General features: G+C 35.5%; 1 protein-coding gene across 1 annotated transcript in view; it reads right to left on the bottom strand.

The window, feature by feature from the left end:
• Positions 1-14,987, bottom strand: part of DNAH7 (dynein axonemal heavy chain 7) — a 246,619-nt gene that overhangs the window by 85,757 nt on the left and 145,875 nt on the right. Inside the window, exons 40-44 of the mRNA XM_060016382.1 lie at positions 11,805-12,677; positions 9,356-9,585; positions 5,936-6,266; positions 3,639-3,985; positions 1,877-2,057 (exon numbers count right to left, since the gene is read on the bottom strand). Coding sequence (XP_059872365.1) covers positions 1,877-2,057; positions 3,639-3,985; positions 5,936-6,266; positions 9,356-9,585; positions 11,805-12,677 — 1,962 coding nt within the window. The remainder of the gene's footprint in view (positions 1-1,876; positions 2,058-3,638; positions 3,986-5,935; positions 6,267-9,355; positions 9,586-11,804; positions 12,678-14,987) is intronic.

Below are 14,987 nucleotides of genomic sequence, written 5' to 3'. Positions count from 1 at the left end.
ACACTTGCAATTAACCTTAAATTAGGACATCAATCAATAGTTGACAGCTTACTTTGTGCAGAAGACTGTCAACCAAGTTTGATTATACATAATTAAGCAATGTTATTTTAAAAAAGAGGAAGGGTAATTATGAATATGGCAAACTTTGGGAAAAGCTATTTCAACCCATGCAATAGCAATATTCCAACAGAATACCTGAATTATTTTGATTAATTTTAAGTGACTTAGCATCATTACTCTTAGAAGATGACAAGATTAAGTAAAGGTTATCTTAAAGTTCAAAATGAAATAATTTACATGAACAGAGGAAGTAAATAATTGATAAAAGCAGAGACATTTAGATCATTTTGGAATAAGAATTTGTCTTATACTTTTTCTTATGCTATTAATATTTATATTAAATAAATGCTTTTAGATTAAAAGATATAAAATACTGTATCAGTTTATCTAAAGATAGGTTTAAAAAAAGCAGAAGGTATGTAATTGGTAATATTTTTGATACTTCCTAAATAAAAACCTTTCTCTCTTAATTTTCCCTCCTTTAATATCTTTTGCTTCCTAGTTTCTTTCTTCACCCATTCTTCTTTCAACAGTATTAAAATGTTGAATCAGGTCTTGGACTATAATAAAGTTGCCATCAGAAGCCACCAAGTAAAAATATTTTAGCCAAAATTTCTCTTCCAAAAGTAGATTTTTAATGCACATATATGCATGCATTCAATCTACATTACCATAATTTTCCAACATTTTATTATGAAAAGTTATTTCAAACATACAACACAGTTGAAAAATGTTTACAGTGAGCAACCACATACCCATTTTTTAGTTATATTATTTAAACTAAAACTGATCACTTGGAACCCATGCCTAATCATTGGTCACATTTTTAAGATTAGCACCATGTTACATATTGCACAAATACAGAATTTGTGCACATATCCTACAGAAAGAAGCAGTCTAGTACAATGAGAAACAGCATGGCTATTAGAGTCAGATTGCCTGGGTTTGGATCTCAGCTTAGAAGCTGCACTGACCATGAGTAAGTTGCTTAACTTTTCTGTGCTTCAGTTATTACAAAATGGTTCAAAAAGATTACCTCCCTCAGAAAGCTTTTGTGAGAATCAATGAGATAATATACATTGCTCTCAGAACAACAGTGCCTTGCATATAAGCACGCAATAAATGTTAACTGTTATAAAATGTTTTGACTTTTTTCTGGAACATAATCAGACTCTAGCAATTAATTTTTGCAAATGGTATCACTATCTAAGAGCAATGATTTTAGTCTTAAAAACATTTTCAGTGGACACACTATGGTTCTGGGTATTGAGTTCTAATCTCAGCTCTGCCATTCACTCTTTTTTTTAAAAAAATAATTTTTATTGGAGTATAGTTGATTAACAATGTTGTGTTAGTTTCAGGTGTACAGCAAAGAAAATCAGTTATTAACTCTTATATAACCTAAGTCACTTAACATTTCGGTTCTCCATTTTCTCACTTATAATGAAGAATGATTTAAATAATCTAGCTCAATATTCTAGTAATCTACAAAAGAGCTTACTGACAATTTTCTTCTTTTTGTGGGGTAAAGAGCCAGAAGGTAAATATTTTAGGCTCTGTGGACCAAGAGGCAAGAATGAGGATATTATATAGGTACTTATATAATCATTTAATATATAATCATTTAAAAATGTCAAAACGATTATTAGCTTGTGGGCTGTACAAAAACTGACAATGGTGGACTTGGCCTCCGGTCCACTGTTTGCCAACCACTGACCAGGAAGAAAACAGGGTTGCTGTGTTTGTGCCAGCATGAACATCATTTTTATTTAGAATAATTGAGGATTTGCCCATATTTGTCTGTAGTATCCTATACCTGGTTTTCCAAGTCAGCCTTCTTTTGTTTATTTAGTTCGAGTGTGTCCTGAAGCTTGGCCAGCTTGTCCTGAACTTCCCGAAGCACTGACTGCTTCTTTCTGAGACCATCCATGGCAATTTTAAGCTCCCCTTCAGCTGCATCCAGTTTTATCTTTTTGGGAGCTACTATTTTTGCCACTCTGCCAAAAGTAAAATTGGAAAATTAAATACGTGTTTAATATTCTAGTGTACTTTCTGTCACTGAATTTACTTTTCTAATATCCTTACTATAACTCAAAACACATCTTCATGTATAACCTATACTGATTTCTATATTTTATATTTCATTTAGGAATCAGTCAAATCTGATCTCAGCACATAAAACATGACTATTAAAATAGATATCAAATACACATAATGTTTTCAAATAAGTAATTTTTTTACCCAAAATAAAATATTCAGTTGTCACCAATGTCAATTTCGGTGATTTTGGAAAAGGAGAATAAGCATATACATGTAAAATAGAGCAGTGTTTGTGGAAACTAGCCTAATTCGTTAAGGCTTAATTATGATGAGAAGAAGGGTATTTTATTCACATCATTTTACTCTTTCATTTTTAAAAAATTTTTATTATTTTAAATAATTAAATGGATTAATCTAACTATTTTATTTTCATCTCAAAATAGTTAAAATGATTTTCTGTGTGTCCACCCACTTCCTCAGTTCCCCAACTCTTTTTTTTTCTCTTCCAGTTTTATTAAATACATCTAAGAATGACACTCCTGTCTTTATATTGTACTTTTCTCAAATTTCAGAATATATCCCTAACTAAAACCAGCTATCTTATAAATATGTATGTTGGTAATAAAAGGGATTATTAGGAAAAAGGATGGATCTAAATTCTCTTTTATCTGGAAAATGGAATTAAGTCATGTTATATTTCTAAATAAATGATAAAACATTAAATTAAAATTTATCATTAACATAATATATCATGGTCCAAAATATACACAGCCTGTAATATATATGTACAATGATTCAAACTGTTTATGAGTTTGAAAGACATCCAGTAATAGTTCCTGTTTTGAAGAAATAACCAAAATTTTTTACTGTTTTGTATATAAGTATTTCTCATACAATCATCAAAAAAGGCTGTTTGTCTAAACAAAGAATAAATGTTAAGGGTGGTTTTCAAAATGTGGTCCAAGACATGTCCCCTCCCCTTCAGGGACTCCAAGAGGTCCTCCTTGTGCAACTAAACATCTGAGTGAGGCTGCATTTTCCTCATATACTTCAATCAAAACAATATATCCCACAACAGATTGAATGAAGAAGCAGATCTGAGAGTCCAGCTGTCTTTTAAAGTACACAGTCAAGAGATGTGCAAAAATATGAAACACCACCACTTTTCTCACAACTTTTTTTGAAAATGTGGATTAAAAAAAAGTTACTTATGTAAACATGTGGAGTTTTTTATTGCTATTTAAAAATGAATATTTTTAAAAATTCTCAGTTTTAATTTCTAATATGGTAGATAAAAAAGGTTTTGGGGTCTGCAATAATTTTTAAGAATATAAAGGGTTCCTGAGTCCAAAAAGTTGAAGTATCATTGTATTATACTATTTAGTTGGTATAGTCTTGCCTCCAGTAAATATGTCATATAACAGGCATTAGACAGGATTTTCTGAGGACCCTCTCACCTATGTAGCTCTTTATATTATTTAAATGGCCAAACCTGAAAATAAAACACACCAGTTCATTTTCTTTTTGTTAGTACTTACTTGTCATACGAATCCATTGCTATGACCCATTTGCACAGACCTTCGGCTGCTGTGGAAGCATTTCTAATCTTTTCTGGAACAAAATCTGGATTTGGAATATAATTTTTTCTTATGATGTTCATGTAAGCTGGAGGAATATTGTCCTTGTCATATTCATGAAGTGACTGTAGAAATCGAATGTCACCAAGAAGTCTTTTGGCGGGACCCCAGAAATCCTCAATTTTTTTCCCTGAACCCGTTGGGTCAGGGATTTTGTCAGCTTTGATGCCTTTCAAGATGCATACAGCTTCCATAACAAGCTTGACACCAGCGGGAGGACTCTTCATGGATTTTATCACTGTAATGTCCTTGAAATAATAACATGCTATTATTAAAAAAGAATTGTTTACATATGACTTGTAATCGGTTCCTATTTTCAAACTAAGCCATAAGATAGAAACTCACCGTTCATTGGGTAGAAATGATGAAAGTGATAGAATTGTGTCAAGAAGTGTTGAGAAGTTTATCCCAAAGGAAAAGTTACAGACAAAAAAGAGGAACGGGAAGATACCCTATATGAGATTACTTATGACATGAAATCTACTTCAAAGACACAAGAAAGAGAGTTTTGGCTGTCACAAAGTAAGAGTTTTGTTGCTTCTGAAAAGCTATAAATGTCATAGATGCAAACAGAAAAACACAGAGAAATTATACATATGAGTGTCTCCTATAAACCAACTATATATAGTTAGCTCTTATAAACATTTTCCTTTATATTCCTCTATATCTTTTTCATATGTATACGCTATAAACCAGTGTATATGCTGTATTTTAACCAACGGAATCATAGTATACTTAACATACACGCTGTTTTAAAATCTGTCCTATTTCAATCACAATACATAGCGAACATCCGCTCATGCTAGTAAACACATCATTTTTAATGGCTGCATAGATAGCCTTCCAATGCATAGATAAGAACCATAATTCTAATACCCTATTTGTGCCTTTTTCTCTTTTTTACTATTACAATTGCCATATTGAATTAAAGTCTTAATGTCTTTTATTGTTTTAAAGCTTTTGACAAATACTGACAAACTGCCCTCCAGAAAGCAGAAGGGTGCCTGCTGCTTTACTACATACACCCTTAGCAACACTGGTAGGCATTCTGACAGGCCAAAGAAATTTTATTTTGATCTGTATTTCTTTAAATACAAATAAGGAATGATATGTTTATTGACACTTTGTATTCATATGTTTATTGATTATTTGTATTTCCTCCTTTGTGAATTAGTACTTCTTTATACCATTTACTATCTTATCTTAGAGCTTGTTATTGATTTATAAGAGCTTTTCACATAGAAGCATATTAATATCTTGTTTACCATACAGTTGAAAAGTTTTTCCTCAGCGTTTCTAAAGTTCTGTCCATGGTGTTTATATCAAACAAAATGTGTTGGTTTTTAGGTACTAAAATTCAGTACTTTAAAAAATTTTTATTATTTATGAAAAATACAAAAGAGAGCATATACATTATGAACAATATTGCTTACTGTTTTTTTGTTCCTGATTTCTTATACCAAAGAAATCCTAGGTTTTAGTTTACATTCCAAGATTATTAACATCTGACCTACATTTTCAACCATTTTTATAGTAATATAACTATTTATATTTAAATTTCAATCTGAAATCTATTTTGGAGTAAGGTGTGACGAAAGGATCTAACACTTTCTCCCTTACCTCATCCAAAAGTTTTGCCAAGATTCCCAACACTATTTATTTTTTAAAACTCACCTTTATCTTTCTTAATTGAAGTGTTCACTTTCACACCTTAATTTTTAATGAATTTCAAAGCTTAGACATGCTATTATAAAATATAACATTATAAGCCATATTATGTATCACAAAAAACAACTGACAAACATTGACATAACACTTTATCATATATACTGTAAGGTATATTCCAATTACAAGTGTCTAAATATGAAATAGGTGCACATAGCATCAAAATATGTACTTGGGTCTTATACCCCTGTTGATTAAAGTTGCTCTGCAAAGTTCCTGAAATAACAGTTGTTGTACGGTTGTTTAGAACATTTGGAAGCTTGCTTCTTTTTCAAAATTGTCTTAGTTATGCATGTACATTTCTTTTTTTCCAGGTGAATGAGGGAATCTTTTTCCCAATTTGAAAATGATTTCAATTGCATTAAATGTGGAGACTAATTTGGAAAAACAGACTAGATTGTAGCACACAATATTAAGTACTTTCTTAAGCTATGATGATGCGTCTCCCAGCAAGCCTGTGGCTGTGCTCTTACCTGTGCAGTGAGAGTGTCAAGGGCAGCTAGAGCTGACTCTAATACGGGCAAGGCCCCTGCCAGGTCAGCATCACATTCATCTTTGATGGCTTTGGCAGCCATAGCTTGTTCATTTGCTACTGTTTCATCAGCTTTCACTACTTTTTCAGTTTTGGCAACTTCTACAGACTCCCTCTCAATGATTATCATCATTTCATCAACCTCTTTGCTAGCAACTTTTAATTGAGGTTGTAGAGCCTCTAACTCGAATTGCATTGTGGCTACTTGAGATGCAGCAGAATCCAGTTTATCCAAACCCACTTCGTACCTCTTTTTCATTTTCATTACTTCACTGAAAGCAAAGATAAAACAAGGTTAGCTGTCAGGCTCTAGCTCCTCCTTCAAGGAAAAAAATTAAGTGTTCTTGAGCTTTTCAGGCTTTTTCAAGGCATAACTAAAGAAGTGGACCTACTGTATAGCACAGGGAACTATATTCAGTATCTTATAAATAACCTATAATGGAAGAGAATCTGAAAAGTTATAAATATATATAACTGAATCGCTTTGCTTAATACCTGAAACTGACACATTGCAAATCAGGTATACTTCAACTTAAAAAAAGTGGTTTGAAAGTTTTTCACATATATTAACAATTTTGTGAAAAATATAAACTCTAGAACTTTAGATTGTGTGCAATTAAAAGTAGACAGTATGTCTTGGGATTTTTTGTATTTCCAGTACCTGACACAATATCTAGGCATATAACAAATTCAAAAGATAAATACACTAAGTATAAGGCAAGGAACCTCCTCATACCGAGATGAATGATGTGCCTCTACAATTAGTCACCTTGGGAAGTTTATTCCAACAACATTATTGCTCCTTAAAATCTTTTTATAATCAGTTATTTTAAATAGACTTCAGTGCCCAAAATACATTATTTTGAATGCTGCCAAATGTGGCATATAATTTTAAGATGTGTTAAGTATCTTGAAATAGGAATTTTTTAATTTAAGATAAAAGTGGCCAATAGAGAATAAAGCTCAACACTTTTTTGGTGCAAAATTATTATAAGGTAATAATGTTTTATATATATATATATATATATATATATATTTTTTTTTTTTTTTTTTTTTTTTTTGGTGGTACATGGGCCTGTCACTGTTGTGGCCTCTCCCGTTGTGGAGCACAGGCTCCAGACGCGCAGGCTCAGTGGCCATGGCCCACAGGCCTAACCACTCTGCGGCATGTGGGATATTCCCGGACCGGGGCACGAACCCGTGTCCCCTGCATCGGCAGGCGGACTCTCAACCACTGCACCACCAGGGAAGCCCAAAATAATGTAACATTTTAACATACTTTAAATTTTTATCTGCGTTCATATGTGTTCGAGAGATAATTATACATTATGAGTAGAGAAAACGCTCCTTTATAATTTGTTTCATTTTAAATATTTGAGATGCCATAATGTCTCAAAATAAAAGGTGACACATTTTAGAAATTCTCTTCAAAACGTTGGTTGGAGTAGGTAACAAACCAACCTGATAATTGTCTAAAGGTGGAAGCGCACTCCTCAACTGAGTGCTTAACTGGCTTGAGCTGGAAAACTGAAAAGGCTGTCATGGGGAAAAAAAAACATTACAAGTCAGGACATGCTATACTTTTGGCATTTGTGATTCCCTCCGAGCAAAACGTGTTACAGCAATGGGAACTGAGGAGACTGGATAGACGATACCATATTATCTGTGAGTTTGGTTTCAGTGGAAGCTTTGTGGAGCAAGCACTGGAAAAGTCTCACTCCTGCCAACATGAAGCAGTTTCAGTGTGGTGGTTCATCCCACATGATTCTTTGCTGGCTAAAACACTGGTTTCTTGGCAGGGAACCTGATAACTTGCTTCGAGGTTACAGTACTACCTGGCTATAAGGAGATCTAAAGATTTTAGCTATTAAAGGAAGAATAACTACAGGGTGGGAATTCTAGTTGAGGTAAAGGAGAACATTTCTAAAAAGAGGAAAGTAGAAAGGCCAACAAGAATATCTAAAAATGCCTAGAAAACTATTACTTTCAAACTTTCTCTAAGTTTGTATATCATTTTTATAATCTTTCTTCCAGTTAGGATGGCCTTAAATACTGTGAGCATATAATCAAACAGAAAGATGAGTGATACCCCCAAATTAATCAGACTCCCCAAGCGGTTTTGATCTCCCTGGATGGGAAAATATGGGGGGAGAAGAGCAAGATTCCATTAGGTTAAAGATCCTAAGAACTACATGGTAAGAAATAATAAAATGACAGCCAAAGAAATAGTAAAATTCAGCTAAGTTGTGTAGCAGCCTTGGGTGGGACTTGCAGATTTCACTAGGTAGATGGGAAAAATACCATTGGTATGATTCAACACGGGGTGTGTGCCATGATGAATAGGAAAGCTATGACACTCCTGCTGTGGAAGGCATTACAAAAGTCACTATAAATATGGCTAAGGAGTTTCCCAGCAGTATCTAGGTAGCATCTTGGACAGTACGAGAAAAGGTACTTCAAAATGCCTGAGATAGTGAGTTAGCCATAGGAAGATTTAGAATGAACTATAGTTAATATGCAAAAACTAAACTTATTATTTTTTTGTCAAGGAATCTGTGCACATTCGGTGTTTTAAGTATTTTTTTAATATTTAGAAGAATTTGGTCTATTAGATGAACAGATCAGCCTTGTACTCCAATATAAGTTATGTAATTGATCAACAGAGCTAATTTGTGCTTTGAAGTAAAAAAATCTCATTAAGTTTTTAGACAATAGTCAAACACTGAAAAGAACTTAAGGCTTACCATATGTATAAGTTTAACTTACTAGATTTTCGAAATTATTTAAGTACCTGGGAAAGTTTAGTTTGATAAATCAGACTTCAAGAGGGAAATAAAAATATTAAAAATTACAAATGCAATATAAAAAATTGCTTAAATTCATATAAGTTTATTGATGTTTGTATTGATGTTTTCAAATAAGAGTTTACTTAAAGAAGGAAAGCTGGTTATGTATATTGAGTGGCTGTCTCTGGGTTTCAGCTGTTCAAGACCTAAAGAGAAGGTTTATTTATTATCTAATTACTTATTAAAGAAAAATTACTCCCTAGTGTTGTTTACCCAATAGCATTGTCGAAGTATCCTGGAGCCTTACCACAGCTCTGAGTGGCACACCTTCATTCCTTAAACAAATATGATTATGCATTTATCATGTGCTGGGCAATGCATCTGCACAAAAGAATAAGCCCTGTTCCCTACCCTAAAAGTGTCTGTGGAGTAAATCATTTAATGATGTAACAAAACTCACAGTATATACATATATGAAATAAATCTCTACCACATCATTGCTATGTCATTTTTGTCCACACAAATGTTTTAAAAACCACCATAGCTTACTTTGAAATAAGAAATTTTGTTTTTACCTCCTTTTCTTTTCCAACAACAGTTTGAAGGTAGAAATTAATTCAAGATAAGAGGTAGGAGTCACGTAATTGTATCTTTGAAGTTCAACATAGAAGGATGTCGATAAATCTACAGCAGAAGTGTGAAAGCTTTTACACAACTCAATACAGCCATCTCGTATTTCCTCTGACATTTCAATGTCTTCCAAGAAGCGGGAGGCAACTGCCTGTAGTGCATCTTCAGGCCAGGACTGAATTTAAGATAAATGCTTTAGCACATGATCCAATTTACTGACAGGAGTTTGTTATTACTGTGGTCCTTCATGGATGGTGGAAATGCAGGGGAAAACATGAGGGATGGGGTGGGACAGACACTCATGAGGAAATTCCCCCAAGTATTTGACCCCTTATGACAGGGAGCCAGTAACTAATGTGTGCAATATTAACCCTTCATGGTTTGTTCAGGGGTTAGAGAAATTGGGCCTGAGTATTGCAGGAGCAAGGAAGAGAAAAGGAACTAAATTTATAGAATGTCTATCTTTGTGCGCACTCTACTATTATTATCTTGTTTAATTCTCCCAACAATTCTGAGGTAAATGTTACTATCCTTTCCCCTAAACTCCAGAATTAGATCAACAACTACCTCTTTGATTTCTCTTATAACCATCTCAAACTCAACAAGTCTAAAACACGGTTCTTATCTCCCCCAAAATAGTTGCAGTCCTCCCCAACTTAGTCAACATCTCCACCATACACCCAGTTGCTCAAGCTAGTCATCCTGATCCCTCTCCTCTTCCTCAATCCTACATCTATCCCAAAAGCAAGTCCTATGGGCACCATCCCTAAAATAGCTTCCAAATCTTTTCCATTCTTTCTATACCCACAACCATCATTGCAGTTCAACTCTCTGTTACCATCTTCCTGGAATTTTCCAACAGTGTCCTAAGTGGTCTCCCTGCTTCTGAGCTCTATGCAGCTGCCAGAGTGATCTTATCAAAGGCAAATTAGCTCTTTTCACACTCTCAATTTACAATCCTTCAAAGACTTCCCAGCACATTGAAAATAATATCCGGGGCTTCCCTGGTGGCGCAGTGGTTGAGAGTCCGCCTGCCGATGCAGGGGACATGGGTTCGTGCCCTGGTCTGGGAGGATCCCACATGCCGCGGAGCGGCTGGGCCCGTGAGCCAGGGCCGCTGAGCCTGCGCGTCCGGAGCCTGTGCTCCGCAACGGGAGAGGCCACAACAGTGAGAGGCCCGCGTACTGCAAAAAAAATTAATAATAATAAAATAAAATCCGAAGCCCAACTTGTAAATCTCTATCTGATCTGGCGCTTCCCACTTTTCTGACCTCAGCTCTACGACTTCCCCCCCAGTTACTGTGCCCCTGTCACCCTGATTTTCTCTCACGCCGTTCATTCCTTCTACGTAGCTCCTTGTCTTCACTAATTTATTCTCTTACCAGATCCTCTCAAAACTGGCACTTTTTGTCCTTCATCTTTCCTCGTAAAGGTCACTGATTCAGAAAACCTACATGCTACCCTGTATGATGAATTATTTTCCACTAATTTGCAAGTAAGTAAGCAAACTCAAGGAAAGCAGAAGCCTAGTCTGTTTCATTTTCCTATTCACCTCCAGCTTTAGGATAAGACCTGCTACAAAGCAAGAGTTCAATAAATATGTTTTTCGTGAAATAATTAATCTTAGCAGGAAATGGAGGAACAAAGGGGCTATGTAAATTCCCCAAGGTCAAAAATTCTTATGTGTTAGATCTCACTTACAGGATCTCTGCCACAGCTTGCAAACTTCCTACCCCACCCCCTTGTCTGCTCTGCACTTCCTGATACTGAAATTTACTAGAAAAAGTGGTCTCTGGGGCTTTCTTCTTTTTGATGTCCTGTTGGGTTTGCTAATGGAAAGAGGCTGGAAAAAAAAAAAGAGGTAGAGGCATTTCTACCCTTCTTCCTTTCTAGCAGAAGCTGAGCTCTAGGTTTTGGGTTCCTGTTCCTATCAGACATTCCTATTTCCACAGCTCCAAGTTCCAGTAACACTTCTTCCCCCCATTCCCTTTTTTACCCAACTGTAGTAACATCTTCTTGCTACACTCCACCAGTTCCTGCCTGACCATCCCTCTCAAGTTCCTTTAATCCTGCCTACACCTCTATGAACAGTCCCCTCATTCAACTTTCCTCAGTGAGGCCTTCCAGGGTGCTCTCTGCTCCCTGTCAGGAAGCTGACTGATACACAACTTTATCCTAAAACTTTCTACAATAAATTGATGTCAATGACTATATGCACTGGCAATAAGAAGTTATTCTATTATAATGATTTTTGAATTATAATTTCATAAAATACATTATTATTGATCAGAAAATTCTGCTAAGCTACAATTTGGTGGGGGGCTCTAAAATAAGTCATGCTCATGATGGAGATTCAATATTTCTAGAAGTCTATATAAATTTACATGACAATACCTGAAACCAGTCAATGGTACAGCAGTTAACAAGAGCAGGGAACTTTCTAAGATGAATCCGAAATGCATCTCCAATGGGGCTCATGGCAAGGACAACATGCAGTTGGTTGCGGCAGCGATCGATAAACATGTTGAAAAGAGCTATGGGGCTTCCATCAGTTTGTTTGGTTTTATCCCGTTGGCGATCTAAATGACGCATCTTATCACATATCTCCTGCTTCTCATCCAAAGCAAAGAGATTCGGAACCTCCCCAGCATTTAGTAGATTGTTGACATCTTCTAGAAATGACTCCTTTTTAATCTGAGTATCTGTAAACAGGAAGACACCCTGCATCTCCCCTTCTGCACATTTCCTTAAGATCACTTTTAAGTCTTCATGCCACTCAGAATTATCGTAGCCCTTGGTGATTTCAACCTGGAAAACTGAAGAATCAGCCATGTGGGCAGCTAATCTGGTGACAGACTGCCTTCCACTCCCTCCGACGCCAACCAGAAGAGCATGGCTGCGAGGCTGCTTCAGGATCCTGGAAATTCGGCTGATGTGCTCTATGGCAAATCGGAATAAGACAAGGTTCAGGGTTTTTTTGCTCATATTGTTGTATTCTTCTAGGTGAGCTTCTACTATCACCCGGAGAGCATCTACATCTGCAACTTCTCTGTAGTTGGTATCCTCTCTCTTGGGATCATGGAAATCACAAAACATTAAGCTGTGTAGGTCATCTTCTTCCACCACTCCATCATTATCAAAATCCAAACTTTGAAAAAGCTCATGAAAATTTTCATGCATACAGTTTTTCAAGATTTCTTGAATGTAGTTGATCAGCCAACTTCTGTCTGCATTATCCACAAGGCGATCGTAATACACTCTAAGCACCTGTGTAATAATTAAAAAGCAGCTTTAAGAACTGACTCTTCTATTTTTTTAGTTTCATTTCTGTGCTCATCTCAAGTAATATAAAAGGTGCTCTCAAGAAATTTCTATGGGTTTTATTAAAGGTATATCCAAATGAGGACTGGCTCATAATAATATTCACTTTAAATATTAATTTTAACCGTATATATTTGGAATAATACATAGTTACACTGTTGTCAATAAATAAAGGTAAATTGGGGGAACTGAAGTAGATTATAGATATGCAAAGAGCATTAAAGACTACAGAAGGGAAAAAAAGACTAGAGAAGGTAAGTGACTGCATTTGCTGCTCACTCAGATATAGATAACAGAGCTGGGCACTGGTATCTAGGGTTTTGCAACTCCCTTGAAGTGATCTTTTCCTTTTCTCAGCCAGATAACATCTTGAAAATTGTTGTCAAATCTATCTATCTATCTATCTATCTATATATATATTTTAATAAAAGTACATTTTCTAGATAAAGAGGGAATGTCTTAGGTGGAGGGCAAATTTGTCTTATTTTTGTTGTAAGTAATTGCAGAGGGCAATCTACTAAAATAAATCTCTGCTTATCTGCACATGTTGTGGGACTGCAAAAAGTAGTTAATCAGGCTTGCTACATAAAATAAGTATTTCCTTAGAGTGGTATGAATGTCCCTTGGTTGCAGTCTGTTTGGGACTGAACTATGTTCCCCCGCATATTCATATGTTGAAGTCCTAACCCCCTTAATGTGACTGTATTTGGAGAAAGGTCCATTAAGAAGATAATTAAGGTTAAATGAGTTCATATGGGTGGAGTCCTAATCCTATCCACTGCTGTCCTTACAAGGAAAGGAAGCAACACCAGAGCTCTCACTCTTTCCCTGCAGACACACAGAAGAAAGGCCATGTGAGGACATAGGGGGGCCCTCTGTGAGCCAGGAAGAGAGCCTTCACCAGAAATCCACACTGACGGCAACTTGATTTTGTATTTTTGGCCTCCAGAGGTGTGAGAAAGTAAATTTCTGTTGTTTAAGCCACTCAGTCTGTGGTATTTTTGTTATGGCAGCACTAGTAGACTAATACACACAAAAACAAGTAATGCATATTTCTGTCAGCAAACTTTCTAACATTAAACCTGTCTGCATCAGCTTCTTCACCTTATAAAGTGGAAGTAGTAATACCTGCCTTACAAATCTCACAGATGCATGGCAAAAATGAAATGACAACAAATGTGAAAACACTACAGAACTGAGAAATGTAATTATTACAAACTGCCTTGGAATCAGCCTAACTGTGTTCAAGAGTAATGATTTTATGATTTCTTTCCTTTTGCTAACTTTGGGGTTTTTAAGCTCAAAATGGATTAAAGACCTAAATGTAAGGCCAGAAACTATCAAACTCTTAGAGGAAAACATAAGCAGAACACTCTATGACATAAATCACAGCAAGATTCTTTTTGACCCACCTCCTAGAGAAATGGAAATAAAAACAAAAATAAACAAATGGGGCCTAATGAAACTTAAAAGCTTTTACATAGCAAAAGAAACCATAAACAAGACCAAAAGACAACCCTCAGAATGGGAGAAAATATTTGCAAATGAAGCAACCGACAAAGGATTGATCTCCAAAATTTACAAGCAAGCTCATGCAGCTCAATAACAAAAAAATAAACAACCCAATCCAGAAATGGGCAGAAGACCTAAACAGACATTTCTCCAAAGAAGATATACAGATTGCCAACAAACACATGAAAGAATGCTCAACATCATTAATCATTAGAGAAATGCAAATCAAAACTACAATGAGAAAGCAATAATACTCCAATAAAGACTAAAGAAAAAAAAAAAAAACTACAATGAGATATCATCTCACACCGGTCAGAATGGCCATCATCAAAAAATCTAGAAACAATAAGTGCTGGAGAGGGTGTGGAGAAAAGGGAACACTCTTGCACTGCTGGTGGGAATGTGAATTGGTACAGCCACTATGGAGAACAGTATGGAGGTTCCTTAAAAAGCTACAAATAGAACTACCTAATATGACCCAGCAATCCCACTACTGGGCATATACCCTGAGAAAACCATAATTCAAAAAGAGTCATGTACTAAAATGTTCATTGCAGCTCTATTTACAATAGCCAGGACATGGAAGCAACCTAAGTGTCCATCACCGGATGAACGGATAAAGAAGATGTGGCACATATATACAATGGAATATTACTCAGCCATAAAAAGAAAAGAAATTGAGTTATTTGTAGTGAGGTGGATGGACCTAGAGTCTGTCATACAGAGTGAAGTAAGTCAGAAGGA

Source organism: Delphinus delphis, chromosome 7 (genome assembly GCF_949987515.2).
Source record: "Delphinus delphis chromosome 7, mDelDel1.2, whole genome shotgun sequence".
NCBI classification, from domain to species: Eukaryota; Metazoa; Chordata; class Mammalia; order Artiodactyla; family Delphinidae; genus Delphinus; species Delphinus delphis.
Note: the sequence above shows the minus strand (reverse complement) of the source record. Positions and strands in the feature narration are given on the sequence as shown.